The sequence below is a fragment of the Oncorhynchus keta genome, unplaced genomic scaffold, assembly GCF_023373465.1.
Source record: "Oncorhynchus keta strain PuntledgeMale-10-30-2019 unplaced genomic scaffold, Oket_V2 Un_contig_2440_pilon_pilon, whole genome shotgun sequence".
Taxonomy (NCBI): Eukaryota; Metazoa; Chordata; class Actinopteri; order Salmoniformes; family Salmonidae; genus Oncorhynchus; species Oncorhynchus keta.
The window spans coordinates 686,679-708,115 of record NW_026283886.1 but is presented as its reverse complement, the minus strand read 5'-3'; the positions used below and the strand labels follow the sequence as shown (position 1 = coordinate 708,115).

The 21,437-nt window shown below is 48.7% G+C and overlaps 1 protein-coding gene and 2 long non-coding RNA genes across 3 annotated transcripts; 2 read left to right on the top strand and 1 right to left on the bottom strand.

Annotated features, from left to right (window-relative positions):
• Window positions 1-1,318: 1,318 nt before the first annotated feature.
• LOC127922044 (uncharacterized) lies at window positions 1,319-11,009 on the bottom strand. Its single transcript, XR_008110282.1, has 4 exons — window positions 10,703-11,009; window positions 10,460-10,542; window positions 8,916-8,975; window positions 1,319-1,334 (listed from the first exon to the last, which is right to left on the bottom strand). It is a non-coding gene; the product is annotated as an uncharacterized LOC127922044 (long non-coding RNA).
• A 316-nt stretch (window positions 11,010-11,325) lies between these two features.
• LOC118380917 (uncharacterized) lies at window positions 11,326-14,083 on the top strand. Its single transcript, XR_004824968.2, has 2 exons — window positions 11,326-11,628; window positions 12,266-14,083. It is a non-coding gene; the product is annotated as an uncharacterized LOC118380917 (long non-coding RNA).
• A 1,883-nt stretch (window positions 14,084-15,966) lies between these two features.
• On the top strand, window positions 15,967-17,074 carry LOC118380918 (uncharacterized). The gene is made up of 2 exons (XM_035767878.2): window positions 15,967-16,001; window positions 16,363-17,074. Exons 1-2 carry the CDS (start codon window positions 15,967-15,969, stop codon window positions 17,072-17,074), a joined length of 747 nt encoding a protein of 248 aa, XP_035623771.2.
• The last annotated feature ends 4,363 nt before the right edge of the window (window positions 17,075-21,437 follow it).

Genomic DNA, 21,437 nt, shown 5'->3' with positions numbered 1-21,437 from the left:
TCTCTCAGACCTCTCTCTCTCTCCTGTTCTCTCAGACCTCTCTCTCTCTCCTGTTCTCTCAGACCTCTCTCTCTCTCTCTCCTGTTCTCTCAGACCTCTCTCTCTCTCTGTTCTCTCAGACCTCTCTCTCTCTCTCTCCTGTTCTCTCAGACCTCTCTCTCTCTTTCTCTCAGACCTCTCTCTCTCTCCTGTTCTCTCAGACCTCTCTCTCTCTGTTCTCTCAGACCTCTCTCTCTCTGTTCTCTCAGACCTCTCTCTCTCTGTTCTCTCAGACCTCTCTCTCTCTCTGTTCTCTCAGACCTCTCTCTCTCTCCTGTTCTCTCAGACCTCTCTCTCTCCTGTTCTCTCAGACCTCTCTCTCTCTGTTCTCTCAGACCTCTCTCCTGTTCTCTCAGACCTCTCTCTCTCTGTTCTCTCAGACCTCTCTCTCTCTCTCCTGTTCTCTCAGACCTCTCTCTCTCTCCTGTTCTCTCAGACCTCTCTCTCTCTCCTGTTCTCTCAGACCTCTCTCTCTCTCCTGTTCTCTCAGACCTCTCTCTCTCTCTCCTGTTCTCTCAGACCTCTCTCTCTCTCTCCTGTTCTCTCAGACCTCTCTCTCTCCTGTTCTCTCAGACCTCTCTCTCTCCTGTTCTCTCAGACCTCCTCTCTCTCTCCTGTTCTCTCAGACCTCAGACCTCTCTCTCTCTCTCCTGTTCTCTCAGACCTCTCTCTCTCCTGTTCTCTCAGACCTCTCTCTCTCTCTGTTCTCTCAGACCTCTCTCTCTCTCTCTGTTCTCTCAGACCTCTCTCTCTCTCCTGTTCTCTCAGACCTCTCTCTCTCCCTGTTCTCTCAGACCTCTCTCTCCTGTTCTCTCAGACTGTTCTCTCAGACCTCTCTCTCTCTCCTGTTCTCTCAGACCTCTCTCTCTCTCTGTTCTCTCAGACCTCTCTCTCTCTCCCTGTTCTCTCAGACCTCTCTCTCTCTCCCTGTTCTCTCAGACCTCTCTCTCTCTCCTGTTCTCTCAGACCTCTCTCTCTCTCCTGTTCTCTCAGACCTCTCTCTCTCTCTGTTCTCTCAGACCTCTCTCTCTCCTGTTCTCTCAGACCTCTCTCTCTCTCCTGTTCTCTCAGACCTCTCTCTCTCTCCTGTTCTCTCAGACCTCTCTCTCTCTCTCCTGTTCTCTCAGACCTCTCTCTCTCTCCTGTTCTCTCAGACCTCTCTCTCTCTCCTGTTCTCTCAGACCTCTCTCTCTCCTGTTCTCTCAGACCTCTCTCCTCTGTTCTCTCAGACCTCTCTCTCTCTCTCTCCTGTTCTCTCAGACCTCTCTCTCTCTCTCCTGTTCTCTCAGACCTCTCTCTCTCTCCTGTTCTCTCAGACCTCTCTCTCTCTCCTGTTCTCTCAGACCTCTCTCTCCTGTTCTCTCAGACCTCTCTCTCTCCCCTGTTCTCTCAGACCTCTCTCTCCTCTGTTCTCTCAGACCTCTCTCTCCTGTTCTCTCAGACCTCTCTCTCTCCTGTTCTCTCAGACCTCTCTCTCTCCTGTTCTCTCAGACCTCTCTCTCTCTCCTGTTCTCTCAGACCTCTCTCTCTCTCCTGTTCTCTCAGACCTCTCTCTCTCTCCTGTTCTCTCAGACCTCTCTCCTGTTCTCTCAGACCTCTCTCCTGTTCTCTCAGACCTCTCTCTGTTCTCTCAGACCTCTCTCTCTCTCCTGTTCTCTCAGACCTCTCTCCTGTTCTCTCAGACCTCTCTCTCTCTCCTGTTCTCTCAGACCTCTCTCTCTCTCCTGTTCTCTCAGACCTCTCTCTCTCTCTCCTGTTCTCTCAGACCTCTCTCTCTCTCCTGTTCTCTCAGACCTCTCTCTCCTGTTCTCTCAGACCTCTCTCTCTCTCCTGTTCTCTCAGACCTCTCTCTCTCTCTCCTGTTCTCTCAGACCTCTCTCTCTCTCTCCTGTTCTCTCAGACCTCTCTCTCTCCTGTTCTCTCAGACCTCTCTCTCTCTCCTGTTCTCTCAGACCTCTCTCTCTCTCTCTCCTGTTCTCTCAGACCTCTCTCTCCTGTTCTCTCAGACCTCTCTCTCTCTCCTGTTCTCTCAGACCTCTCTCTCTCTCCTGTTCTCTCAGACCTCTCTCTCTCTCAGACCTCTGTTCTCTCAGACCTCTCTCTCTCTGTTCTCTCAGACCTCTCTCTCTCTCCTGTTCTCTCAGACCTCTCTCTCTCTCCTGTTCTCTCAGACCTCTCTCTCTCCTGTTCTCTCAGACCTCTCTCTCTCTCTCCCTGTTCTCTCAGACCTGTTCTCTCAGACCTCTCTGTTCTCTCAGACCTCTCTCTCCTCCTGTTCTCTCAGACCTCTCTCTCTCTCTCCTGTTCTCTCAGACCTCTCTCTCTCTCTGTTCTCTCAGACCTCTCTCTCTCTCTCCTGTTCTCTCAGACCTCTCTCTCTCTCCTGTTCTCTCAGACCTCTCTCTCTCCTGTTCTCTCAGACCTCTCTCTCTCTCCTGTTCTCTCAGACCTCTCTCTCTCTCTCTGTTCTCTCAGACCTCTCTCTCTCTCAGACCTCTGTTCTCTCAGACCTCTCCTCTCTCTCTCCTGTTCTCTCAGACCTCTCTCTCTCTCAGACTGTTCTCTCAGACCTCTCTCTCTCTCTCCTGTTCTCTCAGACCTCTCTCTCTCCTGTTCTCTCAGACCTCTCTCTCTGTTCTCTCAGACCTGTTCTCTCAGACCTCTCTCTCTCTCCTGTTCTCTCAGACCTCTCTCTCTCTCCTGTTCTCTCAGACCTCTCTCTCTCTCTCTCTGTTCTCTCAGACCTCTCTCTCTCTGTTCTCTCAGACCTCTCTCTCTCTCTCTGTTCTCTCAGACCTCTCTCTCTCTCCTGTTCTCTCAGACCTCTCTCTCTCTCCTGTTCTCTCAGACCTCTCTCTCTCCTGTTCTCTCAGACCTCTCTCTCTCCCCTGTTCTCTCAGACCTCTCTCTCCTCTCTCAGACCTCTCTCTCTCCCTCTCAGACCTCTCTCTCTCAGACCTCTCTGTTCTCTCAGACCTCTCTCTCTCTCTCCTGTTCTCTCAGACCTCTCTCTCTCTGTTCTCTCAGACCTCTCTCTCTCTCCTGTTCTCTCAGACCTCTCTCTCTCTCCTGTTCTCTCAGACCTCTCTCTCTCAGACCTCTGTTCTCTCAGACCTCTCTCTCTCTCTCCCTGTTCTCTCAGACCTCTCTCTCTCCTGTTCTCTCAGACCTCTCTCTCTCTCTCCTCCTGTTCTCTCAGACCTCTCTCTCTCTCTCAGACCTCTGTTCTCTCAGACCTCTCTCTCTCTCCTGTTCTCTCAGACCCTCTCTCTCTCCTGTTCTCTCAGACCTCTCTCTCTCTCCCTGTTCTCTCAGACCTCTCTCTCTCTCTCTCCTGTTCTCTCAGACCTCTCTCCTGTTCTCTCAGACCTCTCTCTCTCCTGTTCTCTCAGACCTCTCTCTCTCTCCTGTTCTCTCAGACCTCTCTCTCTCTCCTGTTCTCTCAGACCTCTCTCTCTCCCTGTTCTCTCAGACCCCTCTCTCTCCCTGTTCTCTCAGACCTCTCTCTCTCAGTTCTCTCTGTTCTCTCAGACCTCTCTCTCTCTCCTGTTCTCTCAGACCTCTCTCTCTCTCTCCTGTTCTCTCAGACCTCTCTCTCTCTCCTGTTCTCTCAGACCTCTCTCTCTCTCCTGTTCTCTCAGACCTCTCTCTCCCCTGTTCTCTCAGACCTCTCTCTCTCCCCTGTTCTCTCAGACCTCTCTCTCTCCTCCTGTTCTCTCAGACCTCTCTCTCTCTCCTGTTCTCTCAGACCTCTCTCTCTCTCAGACCTCTCTCTGTTCTCTCAGACCTCTCTCTCTCCTGTTCTCTCAGACCTCTCTCTCTCCTCCTGTTCTCTCAGACCTCTCTCTCTCTCCTGTTCTCTCAGACCTCTCTCTCTCTCCTGTTCTCTCTGACCTCTCCTGTTCTCTCAGACCTCTCTCTCTCTCTCCTGTTCTCTCAGACCTCTCTCTCTCTCCTGTTCTCTCAGACCTCTCTCTCTCTCTCCTGTTCTCTCAGACCTCTCTCTCCTGTTCTCTCAGACCTCTCTCTCTCTCCTGTTCTCTCAGACCTCTCTCTCTCTCTCCTGTTCTCTCAGACCTCTCTCTCTCCTGTTCTCTCAGACCTCTCTCTCTCTCTCCTGTTCTCTCAGACCTCTCTCTCTCTCTCCTGTTCTCTCAGACCTCTCTCTCTCTCCTGTTCTCTCAGACCTCTCTCTCTCTCCTGTTCTCTCAGACCTCTCTCTCTCTCCCTGTTCTCTCAGACCTCTCTCTCTCTCTCTCAGACCTCTGTTCTCTCAGACCTCTCTCTCTCTCTCTCTCCTGTTCTCTCAGACCTCTCTCTCTCCCTGTTCTCTCAGACCTCTCTCTCTCTCTCCTGTTCTCTCAGACCTCTCTCTCCTGTTCTCTCAGACCTCCTGTTCTCTCAGACCTCTCCCTCTCTCCTGTTCTCTCAGACCTCTCTCTCTCCCTGTTCTCTCAGACCTCTCTCTCTCCTGTTCTCTCAGACCTCTCTCTCTCCTGTTCTCTCAGACCTCTCTCTCTCTCTGTTCTCTCAGACCTCTCTCTCTCTCTCCTGTTCTCTCAGACCTCTCTCTCTCTCCTGTTCTCTCAGACCTCTCTCTCTCTCCTGTTCTCTCAGACCTCTCTCTCTCCTGTTCTCTCAGACCTCTCTCTCTCTCTCCTGTTCTCTCAGACCTCTCTCTCTCTCTCCTGTTCTCTCAGACCTCTCTCTCTCTCCTGTTCTCTCAGACCTCTCTCTCCTGTTCTCTCAGACCTCTCTCTCTCCCTGTTCTCTCAGACCTCTCTCTCCTGTTCTCTCAGACCTCTCTCTCTCCTGTTCTCTCAGACCTCTCTCTCTCTCCTGTTCTCTCAGACCTCTCTCTCTCTCCTGTTCTCTCAGACCTCTCTCTCTCCTGTTCTCTCAGACCTCTCTCTCTCTCTCTGTTCTCTCAGACCTCTCTCTCTCTCTCCTGTTCTCTCAGACCTCTCTCTCTCTCTCTGTTCTCTCAGACCTCTCTCTCTCCCCTGTTCTCTCAGACCTCTCTCTCTCTCCTGTTCTCTCAGACCTCTCTCTCTCTCCTGTTCTCTCAGACCTCTCTCTCTCTCCTGTTCTCTCAGACCTCTCTCTCTCTCCTGTTCTCTCAGACCTCTCTCTCTCTCCTGTTCTCTCAGACCTCTCTCTCTCTCTCCTGTTCTCTCAGACCTCTCTCTCTCTCCTGTTCTCTCAGACCTCTCTCTCTCTCTCCTGTTCTCTCAGACCTCTCTCTCTCTCCTGTTCTCTCAGACCTCTCTCTCTCTGTTCTCTCAGACCTCTCTCTCTCTCCTGTTCTCTCAGACCTCTCTCTCTCTCTGTTCTCTCAGACCTCTCTCTCCTGTTCTCTCAGACCTCTCTCTCTCCTGTTCTCTCAGACCTCTCTCTCTCTCTCCTGTTCTCTCAGACCTCTCTCTCTCTCTCCCTGTTCTCTCAGACCTCTCTCTCTCTGTTCTCTCAGACCTCTCTCTCTCTCTCCTGTTCTCTCAGACCTCTCTCTCTCTCCTGTTCTCTCAGACCTCTCTCTCTCTCCTGTTCTCTCAGACCTCTCTCTCTCTCCTGTTCTCTCAGACCTCTCTCCTGTTCTCTCAGACCTCTCTCCTGTTCTCTCAGACCTCTCTCTCCTGTTCTCTCAGACCTCTCTCTCCTGTTCTCTCAGACCTCTCTCTCTCTCCTGTTCTCTCAGACCTCTCTCTCTCTCCTGTTCTCTCAGACCTCTCTCTCTCTCTCCTGTTCTCTCAGACCTCTCTCTCTCCTGTTCTCTCAGACCTCTCTCTCTCTCCTGTTCTCTCAGACCTCTCTCTCTCTCCTGTTCTCTCAGACCTCTCTCTCTCTCCTGTTCTCTCAGACCTCTCTCTCTCTGTTCTCTCAGACCTCTCTCTCTCTCCTGTTCTCTCAGACCTCTGTTCTCTCTCTCCTGTTCTCTCAGACCTCTCTCTCTCTCCTGTTCTCTCAGACCTCTCTCTCTCTGTTCTCTCAGACCTCTCTCTCTCCTGTTCTCTCAGACCTCTCTCTCTCTCTGTTCTCTCAGACCTCTCTCTCTCTCAGACCTCCTGTTCTCTCAGACCTCTCTCTCTCTCAGACCTCTCTCTCTCTGTTCTCTCAGACCTCTCTCTCTCTCCTGTTCTCTCAGACCTCTCTCTCTCTCCTGTTCTCTCAGACCTCTCTCTCTCTCCTGTTCTCTCAGACCTCTCTCTCTCTCCTGTTCTCTCAGACCTCTCTCTCTCTCTCCTGTTCTCTCAGACCTCTCTCTCTCTCCTGTTCTCTCAGACCTCTCTCTCTCCTGTTCTCTCCTGTTCTCTCAGACCTCTCTCTCTCTCTGTTCTCTCAGACCTCTCTCTCTCTCCTGTTCTCTCAGACCTCTCTCTCTCCTGACCTTCTGTTCTCTCAGACCTCTCTCTCTCTCCTGTTCTCTCAGACCTCTCTCTCTCTCCTGTTCTCTCAGACCTCTCTCTCTCTCCTGTTCTCTCAGACCTCTCTCTCTCCTGTTCTCTCAGACCTCTCTCTCTCCCCTGTTCTCTCAGACCTCTCTCTCTCTCTCCTGTTCTCTCAGACCTCTCTCTCTCTCCTGTTCTCTCAGACCTCTCTCTCTCTCCTGTTCTCTCAGACCTCTCTCTCTCTCTCCTGTTCTCTCAGACCTCTCTCTCTCTCCTGTTCTCTCAGACCTCTCTCTCTCTCTCCTGTTCTCTCAGACCTCTCTCTCTCTCCTGTTCTCTCAGACCTCTCTCTCTCCTGTTCTCTCAGACCTGTTCTCTCAGACCTCTCTCTCCTGTTCTCTCAGACCTCCTGTTCTCTCAGACCTCTCTCTCTCTCTCTCTCCTGTTCTCTCAGACCTCTCTCTCTCTCTGTTCTCTCAGACCTCTCTCTCTCTCTCTCCTGTTCTCTCAGACCCTCTCTCTCTCCTGTTCTCTCAGACCTCTCTCTCTCCCCTGTTCTCTCAGACCTCTCTCTCTCTCCTGTTCTCTCAGACCTCTCTCTCCTGTTCTCTCAGACCTCTCTGTTCTCTCAGACCTCTCTCTCCTGTTCTCTCAGACTCTCAGACCTCTCTCTCTCTCTCTGTTCTCTCAGACCTCTCTCTCTCCTGTTCTCTCAGACCTCTCTCTCCTGTTCTCTGTTCTCTCAGACCTCTCTCTCTCTCTCCTGTTCTCTCTGAGTTCTCTCAGACCTCTCTCTCTCTCCTCCTTCTCTCAGACCTCTCTCTCTCCTGTTCTCTCAGACCTCTCTCTCTTTCTCCTGTTCTCTCTGACCTCTCTCTCTCTCTCCTGTTCTCTCAGACCTCTCTGTCTCTCCTGTTCTCTCAGACCTCTCTCTCTCTCCTGTTCTCTCAGACCTCTCTCTCTCTCTCCTGTTCTCTCAGACCTCTCTCTCTCTCTCCTGTTCTCTCAGACCTCTCTCTCTCTCTCCTGTTCTCTCAGACCTCTCTCTCTCCTGTTCTCTCAGACCTCTCTCTCTCTCTCCTGTTCTCTCAGACCTCTCTCTCTCTCTCCTGTTCTCTCAGACCTCTCTCTCTCTCCTGTTCTCTCAGACCTCTCTCTCTCTCTCCTGTTCTCTCAGACCCTCTCTCTCTCCTGTTCTCTCAGACCTCTCTCTCTCCCTGTTCTCTCAGACCTCTCTCTCTCTCCTGTTCTCTCAGACCTCTCTCTCTCTCTCTCCTGTTCTCTCAGACCTCTCTCTCTCTCCCCTGTTCTCTCAGACCTCTCTCTCTCTCTCTCCTGTTCTCTCAGACCTCTCTCTCTCTCCTGTTCTCTCAGACCTCTCTCTCTGTTCTCTCAGACCTCTCTCTCTCTCTGTTCTCTCAGACCTCTCTCTCTCTCCTGTTCTCTCAGACCTCTCTCTCTCTCTCCTGTTCTCTCAGACCTCTCTCTCTCTCCTGTTCTCTCAGACCTCTCTCTCTCTGTTCTCTCAGACCTCTCTCTCTGTTCTCTCAGACCTCTCTCTCTCTCCTGTTCTCTCAGACCTCTCTCTCTCCTGTTCTCTCAGACCTCTCTCTCTCCTGACCTTCTTCTCTGTTCTCAGACCTCTCTCTCTCCTGTTCTCTCAGACCTCTCTCTCTCTCCTGTTCTCTCAGACCTCTCTCTCCTCTGTTCTCTCAGACCTCTCTCTCCTGTTCTCTCAGACCTCTCTCTCTCCTGTTCTCTCAGACCTCTCTCTCTCCTGTTCTCTCAGACCTCTCTCTCTCCCCTGTTCTCTCAGACCTCTCTCTCTCTCCTGTTCTCTCAGACCTCTCTCCTGTTCTCTCAGACCTCTCTCCTGTTCTCTCAGACCTCTCTCTCTCTCCTGTTCTCTCAGACCTCTCTCTCTGTTCTCTCAGACCTCTCTCTCTCTCTCCTGTTCTCTCAGACCTCTCTCTCTCTCTGTTCTCTCAGACCCTCTCTCTCTCCTGACCTTCTCCTGTTCTCAGACCTCTCTCTCTCTCTCCTGTTCTCTCAGACCTCTCTCCTCTCTCCTGTTCTCTCAGACCTCTCTCTCTCTCCTCCTGTTCTCTCAGACCTCTCTCTCTCTCTCCTGTTCTCTCAGACCTCTCTCTCTCTGTTCTCTCAGACCTCTCTCTCTCCTGTTCTCTCAGACCTCTCTCTCTCTCCTGTTCTCTCAGACCTCTCTCTCTCTCCTGTTCTCTCAGACCCTCTCTCTCTCCTGTTCTCTCAGACCTCTCTCTCTCTCCTGTTCTCTCAGACCCCTCTCTCTCTCCTGTTCTCTCAGACCTCTCTCTCTCCCCTGTTCTCTCAGACCTCTCTCTCTCTCCTGTTCTCTCAGACCTCTCTCTCTCTCCTGTTCTCTCAGACCTCTCTCTCTCTCCTGTTCTCTCAGACCTCTCTCTCTCTCCCTGTTCTCTCAGACCTCTCTCTCTCTCTCCTGTTCTCTCAGACCTCTCTCTCTCTCCTGTTCTCTCAGACCTCTCTCTCTCTCTCTCCTGTTCTCTCAGACCTCTCTCTCTCTCTCTCCTGTTCTCTCAGACCTCTCTCTCCTCCTGTCTCTCAGACCTCTCTCTCTCTCCCTGTTCTCTCAGACCTCTCTCTCTCTCAGACCTCTCCTGTTCTCTCAGACCTCTCTCTCTCTCCCTGTTCTCTCAGACCTCTCTCTCTCTCCTGTTCTCTCAGACCTCTCTCTCTCCTGTTCTCTGTTCTCTCAGACCTCTCTCTCTCTCCTGTTCTCTCAGACCTCTCTCTCTCTCCTGTTCTCTCAGACCTCTCTCTCCTCCTGTTCTCTCAGACCTCTCTCTCTCTCCTGTTCTCTCAGACCTCTCTCTCTCTCCTGTTCTCTCAGACCTCTCTCTCTCCTGTTCTCTCAGACCTCTCTCTCTCTCTCTGTTCTCCTGTTCTCTCAGACCTCTCTCTCTCCTGTTCTCTCAGACCTCTCTCTCTCTGTTCTCTCAGACCTCTCTCTCTCTCTCTCCTGTTCTCTCAGACTCTCTCAGACTCTCTCTCTGTTCTCTCAGACCTCTCTCTGTTCTCTCAGACCTCTCTCTCTCTCCTGTTCTCTCAGACCTCTCTCCTCTCTCTCCTGTTCTCTCAGACCTCTCTCTCTCTCTCTCCTGTTCTCTCAGACCTCTCTCTCTCTGTTCTCTCAGACCTCTCTCTCTCCTGTTCTCTCAGACCTCTCTCTCTCTCCTGTTCTCTCAGACCTCTCTCTCCTCCTGTTCTCTCAGACCTCTCTCTCTCTCTGTTCTCTCAGACCTCTCTCTCCCTGTTCTCTCAGACCTCTCTCTCTCCTGTTCTCTCAGACTCTGTTCTCTCAGACCTCTCTCTCTCCTGTTCTCTCAGACCTTCTCTCTCCTGTTCTCTCAGACCTCTCTCTCTCTCTCAGACCTCTCTCTCTCTCCTGTTCTCTCAGACCTCTCTCTCTCTCTCCTGTTCTCTCAGACCTCTCTCTCTCCTGTTCTCTCAGACCTTTCTCTCTCCTGTTCTCTCAGACCTCTCTCTCTCTCCTGTTCTCTCAGACCTCTCTCTCTCTCCTGTTCTCTCAGACCTCTCTCTCTCTCTCCTGTTCTCTCAGACCCTTCTCTCTCCTGTTCTCTCAGACCTCTTCTCTCTCCTGTTCTCTCAGACCTCTCTCTCTCTCCTGTTCTCTCAGACCCCTCTCTCTCTCTGTTCTCTCAGACCTCTCTCTCTCTCTCTGTTCTCTCAGACCTCTCTCTCTCTCTCCTGTTCTCTCAGACCTCTCTCTCTCCTGTTCTCTCAGACCTCTCTCTCTCCTGTTCTCTCAGACCTCTCTCTCTCCTGTTCTCTCAGACCTCTCTCTCCTGTTCTCTCAGACCTCTCTCTCTCTCCTGTTCTCTCAGACATCTCTCTCTCCTGTTCTCTCAGACCTCTCTCTCCTGTTCTCTCAGACCTCTCTCTCTCTCTCCTGTTCTCTCAGACCTCTCTCTCTCTCCTGTTCTCTCAGACCTCTCTCTCTCTCTGTTCTCTCAGACCTCTCTCTCTCTCCTGTTCTCTCAGACCTCTCTCTCTCTCTCTCCTGTTCTCTCAGACCCTTCTCTCTCCTGTTCTCTCAGACCTCTCTCTCTCTCTCTGTTCTCTCAGACCTCTCTCTCTCCTGTTCTCTCAGACCCCTCTCTCTCCTGTTCTCTCAGACCTCTCTCTCTCCCCTGTTCTCTCAGACCTCTCTCTCCTGTTCTCTCAGACCTCTCTCTCTCTCCTCTCCTGTTCTCTCAGACCTCTCTCTCTCTCCTGTTCTCTCAGACCTCTCTCTCTCTCTCCTGTTCTCTCAGACCCTTCTCTCTCCTGTTCTCTCAGACCTCTCTCTCTCTCCTGTTCTCTCAGACCTCTCTCTCTCTCCTGTTCTCTCAGACCCCTCTCTCTCCTGTTCTCTCAGACCTCTCTCTCTCCCCTGTTCTCTCAGACCTCTCTCTCTCTCTCCTGTTCTCTCAGACCTCTCTCTCTCTCCCCTGTTCTCTCAGACCTCTCTCTCTCTCTCCTGTTCTCTCAGACCCCTCTCTCTCTCCTGTTCTCTCAGACCTCTCTCTCTCCCTGTTCTCTCAGACCTCTCTCTCTCTCTCCTGTTCTCTCAGACCTCTCTCTCTCTGCTGTTCTCTCAGACCTCTCTCTCTCTCCTGTTCTCTCAGACCTCTCTCTCCTGTTCTCTCAGACCTCTCTCTCTCCCCTGTTCTCTCAGACCTCTCTCTCCTCTGTTCTCCCAGACCTCTCTCTCCTGTTCTCTCAGACCTCTCTCTCTCCTGTTCTCTCAGACCTCTCTCTCTCCTGTTCTCTCAGACCTCTCTCTCTCTCTCCTGTTCTCTCAGACCTCTCTCTCTCTCCTGTTCTCTCAGACCCTTCTCTCTCCTGTTCTCTCATACCTCTCTCTCTCTCCCCTGTTCTCTCAGACCCCTCTCTCTCCTGTTCTCTCAGACCTCTCTCTCTCTCCTGTTCTCTCAGACCTCTCTCTCTCTTCTGACATGTATTATTATCCCACGTTTTCCTCTGACAACGTTTAACCAACCCTCTGTCCATCCTCTCTCTCTCCCTACTCTCACTCCTTCTCCCTCTCTCAGATTGAGCAGCCGTCGATGGAGCAGAAGGGTCATGCCAACGTGCCGTGGATAGTGGAACCAGGGCAGGAGGCCAAGAGAGGAGCGAACACCAAGTATGAGACCACTATTTTCTAATAGCGTATACCACCCGCCTGTCCACTCCTGTGTGTGTGCCTTGCAGAGAGCTGGCCCTCTAGAGGCCCCCCAACGGAGCTGCACGGCACGAGCAACCCTCTTATGCGGCGACGTGTGTGACCTCACTGGCCGAAAAACCCACCCCGCCCGCTCCGCCGTTAGCTGCCGCAACCTCTGCATGATGCCGTTTGGCGCTGCGCTGTGTCTCTCTCTCACACACTCCTCTCTCTTCCCCTCCCTTTCTTTGTCCTGTTGACGCCTTAGCCTGCCTGCAGGGGCGGAGCATGAACTTTAACCCTTGGGGTGATGGTGCACCTCTCTGTCTAGACCTGTAGGGGGCAACAGTCAGTTCTATTTTTCCATTTTCCGTGGTCAGCCTCCTATGTGTCAGGCAGTCAGTCAATCACTCTTATTCTTTTTCCTGACTGGGGGGGTGGAACCATTTGGTTATATCTCATGTTTTTCCTCTTCCTACTGCTGTTCCTCCGCTCCTCGCTTTTCTTTTTGTCTCTCTCTTTTTTCACTCCTTCGACAAGCTGAATGAGAATATCTAGACCATTATGCTGCTAAGAACCCCACCTCTAACAGTCTTTTTTTGTCTTTGTTGGTTTTTAGAGCAAAGCCAATTCTCCAGCACTAGGTTTTCGTGCTGATGTTTTGGGGGATTTTGTTGTCCAGTACTGGCAACCCAGAGGAATGTGGAGGGAACATGTGTTTATCAGTTCCATCTAGTTGGAGAGGATAATGGACTGCTGAGAGATGATGTAGCAAATGTTACTTTAAAAAGAAACAACAGACTCCTGTTTTTATCATATATCAGTCTTTGATTTTTACAGCAGATTATTTTTTTTTAGACATTTTGAGTGGCAAAGCGTTGTTTGTTTATTTGAGACTAATTGACCTTTGACACAGGGAGGAATTGTTTTTAAACCACACGTTATACCTGTGTCCAGATTGAATTTGTTTAAAATAGGTCATTATTAGATTCATCATTTTCTTTCTATACTTGTTTTGTTGGGAAATGCTGAAAAGGTTTAGCTTGTGGCTTGTGAGGTGCATGGAGTCCATTTTGGACTGACTATAACGAGGGAGAGGCGGGGCCGGTGGATAGGAGGCGGGGTTTGGGGACTCTCTGGATAAGTGGTGTGATCTCATTCGCAGGGCAATGCCGGACACCCATGTCTATTACTGTGGAATGCAAAGAATGTAGCCAGCCTTAAACATGGACCCTCACACACACACAATGCAAAAAGGACTACAAATGTGAACCCTTCTGTCTCTGTGTCAAAGGACTACTAACATGGACACTCTCTAACGAACTTGGTGTTTAAGGTTGATTACAAAACGAGGACATCTTCCCACAAACATTGGACCCATGGACTATCTGTACACACACATACAGACAGTTAAGGGACTGCTTCGTAACAGTCAGATATGTGAATGTAGACTTTCATTGAAGCAGCCACAACTACAACTCTAGCCCCTGTTCTGCATTCAATTGGACCTTGACCGTTGAACTCTATACCACGGTCACCCGACTGTAACGGACAACTGTGTGTATTTGAATGGGGACGAGGTAAAGGACTTCTGGTTGGCTCTTTTCCTCTTGTTGAAGTTTTGTTTAACGGTCAATAATACAATAATGTGGATAGAATTGGCCGTGCCGGACCACCATGCAACAGGTGAGCCCTGTGCCAAGTGGCATCACAAAGGATGGCTCCGCCTACCTGAGCAAAACACCATCCATCCCAATTAAAGAAATATTCAGATTAATGCCGGACGTTTTAAATGTTTCATATGAGAGTATTATCTTACCTTATGATTATTCTTGTGCAATTCTTGTCTTAATGTTACATTATTTTTATATGATATGCTGAAATTAAAAAATGGGCTTGAGAATGATTGCCATCCTTTAAAAAATAGCATAATAGTTCTATACGGAGAATGTTTCAGATGGCTCCTCTCCTTATTATGAATAATAATAGCTATTATAATTATTGGTGTGTCCGGTCAACACACCAATCTGTTTCTCATGGGGCTCTAGACTCATAACTCCAAGCAGATGTCATATTTTACCACAGTATTCCTGTATTCTTTGGATGAATACATAGTCCTCTCTAAATGTACATAGATATTTTGCCAGCTCATTGTTCATACATGTAATGAAGTAAAACATTTACAAAAATAAAGGAATCAAATATTTGCCGCACATCGCACTGGAGACAAGGTACCAAAATGAAAAGGTCAGAGTTGAAAATAAAATCTATGGTTCTAGAGATTGTATTGGGGAGGGCTGGGACAGGGTGATGACATCACTGCTGACTAACTCATGTACGTATGCTTGGGCTTCCAGCACACATATTTTGTACGTTTTGGTCATTATTTATATCCTTGTAAATCACATGGAATAAACACAACTTGTACAACCATTAATCACCATTGGTCTCCGGGTCTCTACTTTACTGGGTTGTAATGTACTGGTTGAGATTATTGGCCTGTTTCATTTGTCCCATGTTTTATCTGACTCCTTCAATTTTCCAACTTGTACTGATTGTTGTCTGGGAGTGAGTCTCAATTGTATTTCATTGATTCCTCGTGTCGGCTCTCACCTAAAAAAGGCATTCGAGGAGGTCTGAGGTTCCTCCCCTTGTACCTTCTCCTCCAATTAATTTTTAGAAGGAGACAGGCAGAGGATGTGACGAATCAAGGAAATACAATTGAGATGCAGCCATATAATTAGTCATTAAAAAACTAGAATGGCATGAACCTTTTTATGATGGGGTAAAGGTCAGCCATTTTGGTCAGGGAGTAGGTCAACCATAGTTTGCTTGTGCTTTTAATAAGTAATCGTGTAAAATAATGAATTTGAAGAATGTATCTGCACTGTATTTTTGGTTAGCTAGCCATCCAGTTTTAGAGGAATGATTCCATAACATATTCAAATGAACTGCCAATTCGCCAACCAAACGATGCAGTCAATCCACAGCCATACATACACTGGCTAGAATCAGTTGATGATGGGACTTAGTACATGTTGCCTTTACAACTTGTCTGATGTATGGTCTGTGTACATAGAGGCTATTTATAGAGAGATTTGGTATAAACTATTTATAATTCAATGACATCACATCCATGAAAATCAAATTAAGGCGTCAGGATTATGCCTCTGCCATTCATTCCAATTAGACTGGTTTGGATTTCTCTCTGACCCAAATGGCTGCCATTTTCACCACATTCTGGAACAGCCCCTCCATCCATTTAATAGGCTCTTTATAAATGCACCCATGTGATGCACACTTCCTGATGGACAAGCTTTTAACCAATCACCATACACTTCCCTCCTGTCTCCAGTCCACCACAGAAGGCGGAACTTCCCTCTTTTTCCCCTTTACCTGGATGTGTGTTTGAAATGTAAGTGCTGTGCTCCTCTTCATTTGTTTGACTTTTTAATTGGATAACTTTTCTGGTTGACATTTTGTCTATCATGTGTTTCCAGCCCTATTCATCCTATTCCATATTGTAGGCAATTTGATGTTACTAGTTATGTGCTTACTGTTGCAGATTATTTATCCTATTTAGTCGAATAAAATATCATCTGCCCAATCGCCTGCGTTTTAATGGACATCCACCACAGGATTCCAGAGCAGCACCCCCACAGTCCACCAGTTCCAATGCCAGTCAAAATCAAGGAATTTCATTGAAATTAACAATAAGCTGGTTTGACATAGTGTATTATTGAACAGAGAGCCGTCTTGGGAAAAAAACATGACTGCAACCAACATTTGAGTGTGAGCCCACCCCAATAGTTATGATTATTTTGGTTGTTGTAGACACAAAGGTGAAGTGGCAACACTTTACATAATATGGTCGTAATACTCTTTTTGACAGTACGTGATAGGCCTATCTGGCTTATATGATTATGATGCTTCTTACAAAGTTTATTTTCTTATTCCAAATAAAGTGACACTGGATGGTCATAATGCTTCATGACAGTTAAAACATGGCTGTAAAGAATTCATTACAACAAAGGATTTAAGAAACAAACTTTAAAACAAAGGGAATGTTCTTGACACTTATGTAGGTGTCATAACCAGCCATAAAATAACGCAATATTTGTCACAACAGGTGTAAATATATGGGTCATGACAGTCTTGTGACAGCTGTTATGACACCGGGTGTCAAGTAAAGTGTTACCGGTGAATTACGTCCATCCATGCAGGGGTTGACAAACTATCTACTATACACTTTAAAGACCATGACCTGAGGGCTTGTATTTATGCAATTGAATTTGATGGTGTTTGGGATGACCAGACGGTATGGGGAGGAAAGGTTGGATATTGTCTAAGCCACGGTAAGTAAGAGTTACACAATGACACTATAGGCACTCTCCCGAACAGGTCCCAGAAGCCAGCAGGTTTCAAGATAAGGAGGAAGCCACAATGTTTTACAAATGCTTTGGAGTGCATGCCATAAAGCTTTCTCTAGTCCAGGCCATGTGAACATGGATCTAATCACACAAATACAATAAATATAAGAGGAGAGACGGTCCAGCTGATCTACAGCAACAGGGAGAGAAACAGTAAGCATACAGTGTTCTCATCTGAAGTGTCGTAATCACAAGGTACACCCTCAAACCATCCTCAAACCAATTAAACACCTGCATCAATCAAAGTGTCTTTGTATGGCGGATTTTACACATACATTTGTCATAGGATTTTCCACAGAAACCCAGACCACCAAATCCCCCAGAAACCCAGACTCAGACCACCAACTCCCCCAGAAACCCAGACTCAGACCACCAACTCCCCCAGAGACCCAGACTCAGACCACCAAATCCCCCAAAACCCAGACTCAGACCACCAACTCCCCCAGAAACCCAGACTCAGACCACCAACTCCCCCAGAGACCCAGACTCAGACCACCAACTCCCCCAAAAACCCAGACTCAGACCACCAACTCCCCCAAAAACCCAGACTCAGCACCAACTCCCCCAGACTCAGACCACCAACTCCCCCAGAAACCCAGACTCAGACCACCAACTCCCCCAGAAACCCAGACTCAGACCACCAACTCCCCCAGAAACCCAGACTCAGACCACCAACTCCCCCAGAAACCCAGACTCAGACCACCAACTCCCCCAGAAACCCAGACTCAGACCACCAACTCCCCCAGAAACCCAGACTTAGACCACCAACTCCCCCAGAAACCCAGACTCAGACCACCAACTCCCCCAGAAACCCAGACTCAGACCACAAACTCCCCCAGAAACCCAGACTCAGACCACCAACTCCCCCAGAAACCCAGACTCAGACCACAAACTCCCCAAGAAGCAACAGGCCTGCGCTAGAGACCCATAAAACCAAGGCCATCAACATTTACAGCAAGCTTTTCAAAGGCAGAGTGAGGGTTCGTTCCACACCATAAACCCCTGCAATGAGTCGGCCACATGCTGCAGTCAATCGATACCAACAATCTGCACTCAATTGAGATAGCTACTGGGCCATTCTGGGTAAGGTATATGGGTCCATACTACAAGAGACCAAGGGCAACGATTGGGGTTATAGACTGGCTTCTGTGGTTAGTGTCGATTCTGTGATTCTCCTGCTGTCAATTGGACATCAACAATCTGCAGTCAACTGAGATAGATACTGGGTCATTCTAGGTACAGTAATATGGTAGGAAGAAGTAAAGGATAGCAGCTATATAGCTTCTGGCTTCATCACTTTCTGTGTTTATCGTTGATTCTGTCTCCTGAAACGCTTGTGAATAAACATTGTACACTGACTTGGAAGCATGGTGGGCAGTGGCTGGCTTCTCTTACCTCAGATGGGGGAAGATATTATGGGCATGGTGGGCAGTGGCTGGCTTCTCTTACCTCAGATGGGGGAAGATATTATGGGCATGGTGGGCAGTGGCTGGCTTCTCTTACCTCAGATGGGGGAAGATATGGGCAGGGTGGAGAGTGACATAGTGAGTGAAATATTTATCTACATCTCTGGAGGAGGCATAGGGAGGGGGGGTTCTCTCTCACTGACTGCACTTTGCCGTCTGCGCTAGTTGTGTTTAAGAGACATTACTACAGTACGTGTGTTTCACAAAGACATTACTGAGAGAAAGGAGAGACGGTGAGGGGAGTGAGACGGCGATAGATAGAGAGATGTAGGGAGAAAAGGAGAGAGAGAAAGAGATAGATCTTCTGTAGAACATCTGGAAGGGTGGAAGAGAAGGACTGGAAAAGACCAGAGACAGACGTTCAGTATTTAGGCTATTGAAAGAGAGAGTCAGACAGATGGAGAGAGGGATATCTTCCCTCTGATAGGCGGTGCGACAGGGCCAACGTCCCAGATGGCGTGTGTACCTGGCGGCCATCGACGACTAAACGAGGCAGCTGAGGATATGCGGTTCAGTAATGAGATCTCGCATTCATTCGTTCACATTCATTCATTCATTAAAACAAGGTTCGCTGAATTACGGACCTCTTCCCGAAAAACAACACCACACAACATCCTATGTCCATTTCCAGCATATTTACAAACCTGGCAACACGCCACTAATTCACACAAAGGATACAGCGGTAGAGCTTTGTGTACTGGGAGGTAGAGAGAGAGAACAGGAGAGAACTAGATGTGACCACATTGACAGTCAGGGCAGCCACAGTGTTTGACGTAATAACAATGTGCTTCACTTGGTAAACTACTGACTGAACACAGTCCAAAACATGTTTTCATGTATATAGCACCTGTTATTTGCAGCTACACACAGTAGTATATTGTAATTTACAAACAATAAAATGAGGAGGAACACACACACACACACACACACGCCTGTGCACACACACACAGGCACACACACACACAGGCACACACGCCCGTGCACACACACACACACAGGCACACACGCCCGTGCACACACACACACAGGCACACACGCCCGTGCACACACACACACACAGGCACACACGCCCGTGCACACACACGCCCGTGCACACACACACACACACACGCCCGTGCACACACACACACACACACACACAGGCACACACGCCCGTGCACACACACACACAGGCACACACGCCCGTGCACACACACACAGGCACACACGCCCGTGCACACACACACAGGCACACACGCCCGTGCACACACACACACACAGGCACACACGCCCGTGCACACACACACACACAGGCACACACGCCCGTGCACACACACACACACAGGCACACACGCCCGTGCACACACAGGCACACACGCCCGTGCACACACACACACACACAGGCACACACGCCCGTGCACACACACACACACAGGCACACACGCCCGTGCACACACACACACACAGGCACACACGCCCGTGCACACACACACACACAGGCACACACGCCCGTGCACACACACACAGGCACACACGCCCGTGCACACACACACAGGCACACACGCCCGTGCACACACACACAGGCACACACGCCCGTGCACACACACACAGGCACACACGCCCGTGCACACACACACAGGCACACACACCCGTGTCTTAATTCTTATTGTTTTTGTTCTCTTGTTATTTTTAGTAAAACATTGTTATTGATTACTGCATTGTTGGTGTTAGAGCTGCAAGAAAGACATCTCACTGTACTGGTGCACCTGACATTAACACTTAAATTGTCTGGAGCCGGGTGTTGTGTGACCTGCTCTGACTGTGATGAGTGTGCCAAATCCTTGCAGGATGGTGCTGCCTGGCATACACCCACGCACAGACAGGCACAGACACACACACTGTACACAATCTGGCAGCCAGCCACTCTTTCAGTGGGTAGAGGGGATACACTGAGGTGGGCCAGAACAGAACAGGCCAGAAAACATAAAAAATTCATCCCTCTCTCTCTGGCCTGATGTCATCCTTCTGCCCCCAGGAAATGACCCTGACCTGCCTGTCTGCCTCCAGGGCTTCATACTCCTGGCTAAGACAACAACACGCTCTCTGGCTTTACATAATCAAACCAGCGCCTAGGATTGTGCTCACCAAAGCAAGGCCTCCAACCTAGAGATGGAATGTGGCCCCATGGTTGACACCGGGGTCTAGAAATCACAGCAATGGTACATCCATAGAGATACATGTACAGTTGAAGTCGAAGTTTACATTCACTCAGGTTGGAGTCATTAAAACTCGTTTTTCAACCACTCCACAAATGTCTAGTTAACAAACTATAGTTTTGGCAAGTTGGTAAAGACATCTACTTTGTGCATGACACAAGTAATTTTTCCAACAGTTGTTTACATACAGATTATTTCACTGTATCACAATTCCAGTGGGTCAAAAGTTACCATACACTAACTTGACTGTGCCTTTAAACAGCTTGGAAAATTCCAGAAAATGATGTCATGGCTTTAGAAGCTTCTGGTAGGCTAATTGAAGTAATTTTAGTCAATTGGAGGTGTACCTGTGGATGTATTTCAAGGCCTACCTTCAAACTCAGTGCCTCTTTTCTTGACATCATTGGTAAATCTAAAGAAGTCAGCCAACACCTCCACAAGTCTGGTTCATCCACGCAGCCGTCATACCGCTCAGGAAGGAGACGTGTTCTATCTCCTAGAGATGAACGTACTTTGGTGAGAAAAGTGCAAATCAATCCCAGCACAACAGCAAAGGACCTTGTGAAGATGCTGGAGGAAACCGGTACAAAAGTATCTATATCCACAGTAAAATATAATCGACAGAACCTGAAAATCGACAGAAGCTGAAAAGCTGCTCAGCAAGGAAGATAAAAAAAGACAGACTACGGTTTGCATCTGCACATGGGGACAAAGATCGTACTTTTTGGAGAAATGTCCTCTGGTCTGATGAAACAAAAATAGAACTGTTTGGCCATAATGACCCTCGTTATGTTTGGAGGAAAAAGGCAGAGGCTTCCAACCCGAGGAACACCATCCCAACCGTGTGAGCAAGGAGGTGTACAAATCTGACTCAGTTACACCAGCTCTGTCAGGAGGAATGGGCCAAAATTCACCCAATTTATTGTAGGAAGCTTGTGGAAGGCTACCCAAAACGTTTGACCCAAGTTAAACAATTTAAAGGCAATGCTACCAAATACTAATTGAGTGTATGTAAACTTCTGAGCCACTGGGAATGTGATGAAATAAATAAAAGCTGAAATCACTCTCTACTATTATTCTGAACATTTCACTTTCTTAAAGTAAAGTGGTGATCCTAACTGACATAAAACAGGGAATTTTTACTCTGATTAAATGTCAGGAATTGTGAAAAACTGAGTTGAAATGTATTTGGTATGTAAACGTCCGACTTCAACTGTATGTGTTCTACCTGCTTAAGGTCATGTGAGCGTGGGTCTAAGTCTGTTTCTCTGTTTCTGTGTTGGTCAAGGTGGCGTTGCCTTGCCAAACAACTGTGTGGTTTGACTACCCGTATACAGAGGAGACAGCCAGGCAACACACCAATTCAGGAAGTAGAGGAACATGTAACTATAGTGAACTAACACAACCCTCATAAGACTACACCTGCTATGACAGATCTCTAAGCCCAGTCAGATTAGTATTGCAAGAAGCTGTTCTGAACTCCTCAACAGCCACATTCGAGAGGAAAGACCACAGCAGGCGAAGCTGCTTATGTCTCCCATGACACTGTAAGACAGCAAAAATAGTTTGGACTTATACTTCCATTTACATTCTACTGATCCACACTTGAAATTCACGGCATTCGTTCTTACCTACAGGGACTACTATAGCAGTGGCCGAATGAAGAGTAGATTTCCAGTATAGGGATACAGGTCATGATG